Source organism: Mugil cephalus, chromosome 9 (assembly GCF_022458985.1).
Source record: "Mugil cephalus isolate CIBA_MC_2020 chromosome 9, CIBA_Mcephalus_1.1, whole genome shotgun sequence".
NCBI lineage: Eukaryota > Metazoa > Chordata > Actinopteri > Mugiliformes > Mugilidae > Mugil > Mugil cephalus.
This window is the reverse complement of record NC_061778.1, coordinates 19,108,949-19,118,416: the sequence shown is the minus strand read 5'-3', so window position 1 is coordinate 19,118,416 and position 9,468 is coordinate 19,108,949. Positions and strand designations below refer to the sequence as shown.

The following is a 9,468-nucleotide window of genomic DNA, read 5'->3' as shown; positions in this document are numbered from 1 at the left end:
AGCGTTTTCGTTTGTGCCACAATCACCGCGTCCAATCGGTCCATCTGAAAGGATCAAGCCTCATAATTCTTTCGTCCTGGGCACGTGAGCCTCACTGGGTGTGAAATGAATGCCTGTCTCACCAGCAGACGCGCCGATGATGACATTCATTTATATCTGAGCGCCAGTGAATGTGGGAAATCAACCTTCACTGATTCAATAATTGCAGCGACTAATTGGAGCCTAATTCAATTCATCAATATTAGCTCAGCGGTCACTGAGGCGTGGATACCCGGGGTCGGGAGGGCTGAGTCTTTTGAAAAGGTGGAGTTCAGTCGGACTGTTGAATCATCAGACACTTTAAGAGCCACCCCCAAAGAAAAAAAAAAAAAGAAAGAAAATCATGACGAGTTCAGTGAAATGGTGATAGAAATTGACACAGAACTACAAGGAGACAATAATTAAATGAAACTAATAAATGAATAGTTTTGTGGTTTGGGTTTTGAGTAAGTAAGTAAAACCAACTCCAGCACTGGAGTTAGTTTTATTTCACTCCGAAAAATTCATAGCATCATTCTTCCACAACAGGATGTTGTTATCAGAGGAAAAAGGCCTGAAGACATCTTGGTACCGGATAGGAGACAACCAGTAAAAACAAGCTGGATGGCACATTTATAGCTCATAGCTTTAGTATAGGATAAAATGAAATCATCTTTTGGGATATTTGTGTTCAGTTCAGTAGCAGAGGGGATTGATAATTAGTTCCAGCTGCTTTGGGTGCACAAGAGGAGCATGAATGTGCAGTATCCACAACAGCATAACACAAGTCCAAAGTAGCAATGCCAGCAGCTTGCCCCCTAAAAGGCTGTGTTCTTTTGTTGCTTTGAGAACATCTTGCTAATACAGATGTACTTTTGCTGAAGCAGGGTTTTGAGTGCACGTGTGTTGGTTTTAATGGAGCATGTTTACTTTGCTGTGTCTGTAATTCCACCGAAGTGCTCCTGCTAAAAGGCTTAAAACAATTCATTCAGCCCTGAGACCAAAAGGTCAGGATGTTCGTCAGTGGGTGGTATGGTCGCAACGCTGCCTCTCTTGATTTGTAAAACACGTGTGATAGACAAAAACAAATAGATCTATGTTTTCTTTGTGGGCCAGAAGCTTGAAAAAAAAAAAAAGACTGTTCCAGTAATGCCCATACCATCTAACAAAGAGAATCTTAGTGGGCGACTGGATGAATTCAGCACCAGTTTCGAACAGTCTGTATTTTTCCATTACGTCCCCTCTGGACTTCTCTCTCTCTTGGACTCCCCAACAAGTCAGTATTGTGATTTACTCATAACCATGTGATGATTTCATAAGTATTCCCCAGAGGTGTGAATAATGTTCAAATGTGTACTTTATTACATTTTTTTTTTTCCAAAATAACACCCCTTCGGGGATCGTCTTACAATCACACCACGTGACTTATGATGACACTCCAGGGTCTTTGTATAAATAACTTCATCCATTTAGTAGCCCTGCCAAACTCCAGAAGAGCCGTGAGAAGACACAAGTGGTAAAGGGTTCGCAGTGGACACAGCTCTTCAGTTCGGTGAGTTGACAAATCCTGATACTTGATGTTTAATTTAATTTGCCATAACTTTTTCTTAACTTCTTGAGTGTTTTCTGAACAGAAATGTCTAATTAAAAGTTAATATTTGAGCACATAAATAAACTCAGTAATAGATTTTTGGAAAAGAATATATCCCAGAATATAAATGAGACGTGTAAACTTTTGCGTGTCTGGACGGAATGCCACTAGACTAGATGTCTTGCCAGAACTGATTTTTCTTTTTTTTCTTTTTGCATTATCTTTGCTTTCCATTACACCGCTCGTCTTTCCACGAAATGTGTCTTTTTCTTTTATTGTTTATAATAGTTTCTTCGGGGAAACCTGTAAAGCTCGCGCGTAAAGACGAGCTCTACTGACTGGAAACCTCGTGCGTAAAGCGTGCGTAAAGGCGCAAATACCATAGCATTTATTCATGTACTTCTCTCTTTTTTTTTCAGCGCGCTTTGTAGTTCATCCGCAAAGCCTGCACTTACAAATGGAGCACATGGAGAACTCAACGTCATCACCCGTACGCCTCTCCCTGCACACACAGAACACACAGAACACCGCGGAAGGCAAAAGCGACGGGAACGCGTATCTGTACATTTTGATAGTCATGTCTTTCTACGGAATCTTCCTCTGTGGCATAATGCTGGGCTACTTCCGCTCCAAGCGGAGGGAGAAGAGGAGGGTCAACATCTTCACGCGCCTGGTGCACGAGGAGGAGCAGCGGGAGTGGGGCGCGCTGCCCAAAAAGCACAGCCTCACCTTCCCCGCCGCCGTGTCGGGACTGCGCTCGGTGCAGGTGTCGCTGCCTTTCTGCGGCAACCACGGCAACCACTTCGGGCACCTGCGTCACGAGGGCGCGCTGCCCTCCCCGCTGGCGTGCGCGCTGTGCACGGAGCAGAGCAGCATCAGCTCCCTGTGCTCCTCCGCGGACACGCGCATCACCATAGAGGAGGAGGAGTCGGACAGCGGCACGGCGGAGGGGACGGAGGAGACGGCGAAGGGGGGCCCTGAGAACAGCGGAGACGATTCGGGCTGAACTTTGCCCCGAAAAACTGCGTGTTGCTTATCCACTTCAAGATAAAGAGAGAGAGGGGGAGAGGGAGAGAGAGGAGCAGCACCTGGAGAGAAGACGACGAGGTCCTCATATCTGAGAGAGTCCAACCATCAGTTGTTAAACCCTCCAACTGTAATAAAAGCTCCCCAAACAATGTCATCAAGGACGTGGCATCCACGAAAGAGTGGAACCTGCCAAAGACGGTTAAGTGTGAAATGTTTTAGATCGTGGGTGAAGACCAAGACTTGGACAGGGTTGGGGCATTTGCTCAGATCATTTTTTTTTTTTTTTTTTTGTAATGTGTTTTGAATAATCGCTGCTCTCCACATTAATGACAATAAGAACACATTCTTACTCAGTGCCAAACCTCAGCGTGCCCAGTATGAAGCCACACATGCAGTCAGGCCTCATATGGATATTTTAGGTTTTTTTTAAATGGGAAGATAAGTCACAATGTCATTTTAAATGTTATATTTGAGGACACTATACAGGCAGGTCAGTTGATCTAAATATTAAACATAGCTAGACAGGGTGGAAGTAAAGCAGATTATTTACTATTACTCTGTGCAATTTGATTGTATATCCATGACTTTGCCTCTTTCTGTGGTGACCCCTCCCTGCTGGTGCCCCCTCCTGACGCTGCACTGAGAACCACTGCACTGGTCTGGGCTGATGACTCACCCTGCAGGGGACTGAGCGGAAGACTGGCTTCCTGAGCTGTTTGCTCTCTAACTGAACTTGACTCGCTCCTGCCCACTCGGTCGCGAGTATTTAAAAAAAAAAAAAAAAAAAAAAAAAAAACGTACCTGGAAAGCACTTGAAAGGTTGAGATGTATTAGCTGTAGCTTCATGACGGACACACACTCTGTTCATACACAATCAGTGAGTTAGGTTTACTTGATGAAAGCAATGCACTGTACATATAGTTTGTATTTGTCACTCTGTAATTTAAGAGTGTAGTGTTACTGAAAATAAATCAATCATTTTGAATTGAAACAACCTTTGTTTTTGTTTTTTTGTTTTTTCAATTTGTCCTGTGCTATGACGTTTCGCCAGTGGAGGGCAGTGCTGTAGTGTTTGATTCTTACAAATAAGGAACATTAAAAAGATGAAATGGAGAGAAGCCTGACTATATTGTTGTCATGTGATTAACAGAATGCCTGCTAACTGATCTTTTTTACCCTCATTTGAACCTCTAATCCTCTATTTCTTACGGACACAGTACACAAAGACACAATTCCTGTGCTTAAAATGAGAACTCGGCTTGTTTGTTCATTTATTTCTAAAACTGGAGATTTAATCTCATACAAGAGCCCCCTGAGGGACCCCGGACTACATATATAGACCTATCAGACTGGATCATCACATGTTGATTTGACATAGGAGGCCACAGCTGCAAACGGTTCACCCAGGCCGTTCTCTTTTCTTCAACAGATATTAGTCTGAAACCGAAAATATGCTAAGAGGCACTTCCAAGTTTTCCTAATGCACTACTTTTGTGCATTTTTTTCAACCTTTCCTCCCTCTCACACGCACACACGCTCACACAAACACAGGCTGTCAGTGGCGCTGTGGGCTCTCTGCGGTGACAGCTCGCCACGCCAACGTTAGCGACAGTCACGGCCAGAGGGAACACGCGCACTGGGTTTGATGACGTACGTGTATTGACAGTGTAGCAGTTCGGATGGACCCAAAGGTGTCTGCAAGGGTCTGGGTCAGTTGCGTGTGCGTCAGTTTTTCTCATTTGTTCAGCTTCAGGAACAGTGTAGATATATCTCAGTGAATTGAAAGATAGGAAATCTGTAACATTGTCATTTTTCTTCTTTGTTCCTCTCTTTTAGTTCATATGAAGAAAAGGTTTGTAAACCGTGACTTCACTGCCTGAGTATATTCACTGGTCTCTGACTTTGAATGTGTGTGTAAAAGTCTTTGGCCCAACCCCAATTCCTTGCTTCCTGGCCGACCACTTGGCAATACCCCTCCAGTTGGAGCGTCATCTGGAGAGCTGCTGACCACTGTCCTATGGTTATCCTACGAACATGGGTGAAGCACAGGGCACATTGTTCTTCAGCTGCAGCCCCAACACTCTCCCCAGACATGGCTGTTTTTAAATCATTTCTTTTAAGTGCGTTTTAACATATATACAGGACAGCAGAAGTAAATAACACTGACCATGGGAAACTTTTGGACCTGGAATTCATTCATGTGAATGTTACTTAGACATGTACCACCCACCTACATCAGACCAGGCACCCCCACCTCATGGCAATGAGACTCCTTGATGGCAGCAGCCATCCCCAGCAGGATTCAAGTGAGACCTACACAATATTAGGAAGATGGTCATAATATTATGCCTGATGTATTATTTATATGCCTTGACTATGTTTTTCCTCTCCAGAACTATGACCAACATTTGTTGTTTTTCAAAGGGCATTATAAATAAATTGACATTGACAGTGACATAGCCTTCGGTAGATCAGGATGAGGCCGGCGTCAGTTTTTCATCCTTTTTTCTTTGTTGAACAGCTCAAGCTCGGGAAGTTTGCGTGCCCAGATTTTTCTTTACAAACCTCGACTTTGACGCTGACCCCAGGACATCGACATGAGTCTGAAGCTTTTTCTGAGTACAGCAGCACTGGGGTCTAAAAATGTCATTTAGTCCAAATGGCAACAACCACAACTACAATTTGAAACCAGGTGCCATTCATTACTTCTTGTTCAGTGTGATGATGGACCGTTTGATAGTAATTCATTTGTATGTGGATATTAGACCTTTAAGGGAGGATTATTTGGTGACACTGATTGGGTTTTCTGGTCTTGGGTCACTGAATTAGTTGTGCTATATTGACTGCTTGCTATCATTTGTTGGTGCTGGAGACAATATATTTTCCACAGACAGTTTGGATTCTTGTTAGCTTGCTTTAATCAGGTTTGGTTCAGAGTTCTTATGGCTTCAGCTAATGGTACTCACAAACCCTCGGCAGATTCTGTTCAAATAAATGTTGCTTTATTTTACTGATAATATTACCAATATTGTTGTATCTGCCAGTTAGTGTTTGTGCCCTCATCATGTTTCAGTCCTTCCGCACACCGCTTTCTATATTTGGCTCCAAATGGAAACGACGTCATTGACCATAAAGCCATTCTGTAAACTTCAGGGTGCCATCACGATTATATACAGCATGTCCAACTGGCATGTGGTCAGTTTAATGGACTTGAGACCATGTCAATTAATTTTTGACTCTGCAATAAAACGAGGATGAGGCGCCAGCAAGCGACAACTTCCAGGGATGAAAGATGAATCCAAGACAGAAGTGGCAAAAAACAACCTCTATGATTAGAAATGTTGAAAATTCTGGATGCAAATCACCCATTTGAATTAATTTTGAGTGACAGGCGGTTTCCGTCTCGGATTGCTAACTGTCTGCCTCCGCGTCGCCCACCTTCTTCAACTCCACTACAAAAAAAAAAAGAGAGAGAGGAATAGCTACCTGCTTCATTGTTTACTTCCATGCTTCAACATTTTCAGTGCGATGTGTGTCATGGTTACGGTTCTCTTTGACTCAATCCTGACTCACCAAATGTTGGTGTGCGCTAAAATGATCCACATTTAATTAATATCCTAACTTCTGAGCAGTGATTTAGGTCTGTCTCAGTAAATACACGCAAACAAGTGGGATATATTTATGTCATTTCCTTTTGAAAATCGTATTTGACACGTTCCTTGGGTTTGTAGAACACATATGAGGGATTTTTTTTCACCATTTCAATACCCACAAGCTCAGAGCAGTGACATCTTCTTAACTTCCTGTCGGCTTGACACGGATGCAGACTTGTTGAAGCATTTTAAATCTTATTTCTCACACAACATAAACACGGCGCTGAATTATTCATGTTCAACAAGCACACCCGACCACATACTGAACCATTCATTTATTATCAACAAGGAAGCTGAAGGCAACGCACAAGCATCCGGAAATATGTCTCCGGACTGTGCATGTCCTCCTTTAGGGTGCGACAACAGCAGTGCGGGGGACGGGAAACAAGGGGGCATACGAGTGAGAGTGAGGAGGGAGAGCGTAAGAAGCAGATGTGATGCATGGAGCGTCTCCTGCCCCGTGTAGCAGGATGTTTGTCATTAGTGTCCCCCTGTGGGAGTCGATGGTGGGGCCTGCGTCCTGCCTCACACATACAAGCCATTAATGAGTTTGGAAGTGAGTCATTTCGAAAGCTGCCGCTTTTTTTCCCTGCTTCCACCCCCCGTCCCCCTTCTGTCATCTCGCTAAACCTCGTTACTTGGAGTGATATTTTCAAAAAATAGGGTTTTGTAAGAAAGTGTAATTGGGCCGCCTCAAAAACAGGTTGCCATTAAACCACAACAGCTACAAGATCTACAAAATTAGTGTAAGTAGCGGTGTTTCTAGTGAAACGCTGTAATTATTCATGTTATCAACCAAATGTCACCAAATTAAAAGCTGCACTTGTCAATATTTTTAATATAAAATGTATAATATTGTGTACAACACATCAGTTTCAAGACATGAGTGTATGTATGAACTACACGATATATATATATATATATATGTATATGTATATACGCTGCATAAAATATTGGATATATTTCACATAAGTAATTGGTAAGATATATAAGTTATCATGTGAGCAATTAGTAGCTATTATTAGCCACCTCCGCAGGTCCTCTGACATCTGTAGAGGCTGTTGTGGCTGAATGTTTTAGTTTTCTGGCGTGTAACAACGCAGTTCGGTCTCTGCTCTTATCAGCCGCCCACGAAGTTGACCTCCTGCCCCACACCAACGTGACAATGTATGCTGGTGGAGACAACAGACAACTGGGCAGCAAATAGAGACAAAACAATGCAGATTTAAAGCTGCTGTAATCATAATATTAACATTAACAAAGGATCAAAGAGCACCCCTACTAATGAAAAACAGCAACAAAGAATTCAGTATTTTGGGTAGTGAAACATCATTACCCAAAAATACTTAAGTTAGTTTCCAGCTAGTTTCAACATTCAAATATTTAGTTTGAAACTAAATATTTGAATGTTGAAAGCAGATACCAAAGCTAAAAGCTAAAGTTTGGGAATTATAATTAAATAGAATAATAAACCAGAGCCATATATTAGAGAGAGTCTGGCTGGCTAGGGAATGGAATGCTGATTGGTTCTGAGCTGGTCACGTGTTTCATGGCTCCAGTGCAGGATCGGGAAAACAACGGAGAAAGTTATAGGATTAGAAGGAAGAAGTGGATAGCAACTGAATTCTCCCTGTTATGTGAGGTAAATGTCAACTTCTCTCTTTGACGTTTGTTAAGATATTATATAGGAAAAATAAAGTCCCACCGTCATTAATATGTCCCTTGATCTCAAAAACAACCAACACCTCTTTCCAAACGAATTAAGTTTGAAGTTAACCAAGCCTTATGCTAGCCTTATGCTAGCTAGTAAGCTAGACTAAAGGCTTAGAAAAATAGCAGCTACCGCCATATACACTGTGAAACCCATGTGTACATGTAATTTATGTCCATGTAGACAGACAAATTTAATCGACCGAGGTCTCAAACATGGCGTCCATGATTTGAGTTGGCCAGACTCTCTGATGTACGGCTCTGTAATCAAGTGCATTTTGTCGCCCCCTTGTGGTCGCAAATTTATTAAAACGTCTTTAAAAAGTATTTCAACCATTAGTGATTCTCTTTCAGACGGGATTTTAGGGTTATTTCTTTAAAGCAAAGTACTGACTTATATCTTGAACATGTGGCATATTATTATTATTATCTACAGCTTTTGTTGTCAGCTACTGTCAACAGCAACTGAGCAAGTACCTCAAACTACCTCTAGCCCTTTGTTCTACATCCACTTTTAGCTAACGTGAAGCTGGTTGCCTGGCTCTGTCCACTTGATATCTGAGTTCTAAATCAATTTTCAGCTGATATGCAAGCCTGCCCGGGCTGTGATAAATTACCAGACCTTTTCTGGGACATGGAGACGGAGTGAATTATAATACAGAGTCAAAGCAATTACATCAATGTAACAGGTCTGCGTCACCCAGGCTCTTAGTAGGTATTATTAGGGAACAATCTGAAAATCTCTCCAAGAGATAATTTTACTTGGTCAAGAGTGTCTGACAGTTTAATGACGCTCTAATGTCCGTGCGTGTGTGCAGAGTTCAGTTAATCTCTGCTGCTTCCCTTTCATAAAGTGTTTTTCACCTTCCTTTTTGACCTGATTGGGGTGGAGAGACTTAAAAAGATTACTTAACACTTCTGTTCCAAGCTCTTTCAGTCTCCTTCCGTTGCATTTCCACATGTCACCCTAATCCTACCGTAATACGCCGGCGCCCGCAGCCTCGTGGCAAAGTTAATAGCACGGCCTTTGGAAGCAGCAGCGATGGAAATGTACTTATCTTGTTACGAAAACCACAATTTTCTCTGGATATCAAACATCAACTCTGACCTTTAGATCTTTATCTCAGAGACCATTAGCGTCTAATCCCAGAAAGCTTTTCATTATGCAGTGTTTGTCGGAAGTGTCATTCTCCTTTTTTCACCATCTCCAAATTAATGAGATTTCAGCTCAAGGCAAGAAGCTTCTTCCAGTGTTTCCTTGAAGCACAATAATTGTTGTTTTGTGCCGGGCTCACCTCTTCCTCTTTGAATAAACTGTCGTTCTGTCATTTTTTCGTCAGCGGCTCCTTATCTAGGAAATGCACGCATGCGCTTCTCAGCCCCAACAAAAGGAAAAAGCAAACAGGCTTGAATATTGGCCTGTCTGGAAAATAAATGCGTTTCTTCCAGGGCACGACAAGCCTTGTT

General features: G+C 42.4%; 1 protein-coding gene across 1 annotated transcript; it reads left to right on the top strand.

Moving 5' to 3' along the window:
* The first annotated feature begins 1,437 nt into the window (after nucleotides 1-1,437).
* kcne4 (potassium voltage-gated channel, Isk-related family, member 4) lies at nucleotides 1,438-3,762 on the top strand. The gene is made up of 2 exons (XM_047593214.1): nucleotides 1,438-1,570; nucleotides 2,029-3,762. Exon 2 carries the CDS (start codon nucleotides 2,067-2,069, stop codon nucleotides 2,613-2,615), a length of 549 nt encoding a protein of 182 aa, XP_047449170.1. The 5' UTR covers nucleotides 1,438-1,570; nucleotides 2,029-2,066; the 3' UTR covers nucleotides 2,616-3,762.
* Nucleotides 3,763-9,468: the final 5,706 nt, after the last annotated feature.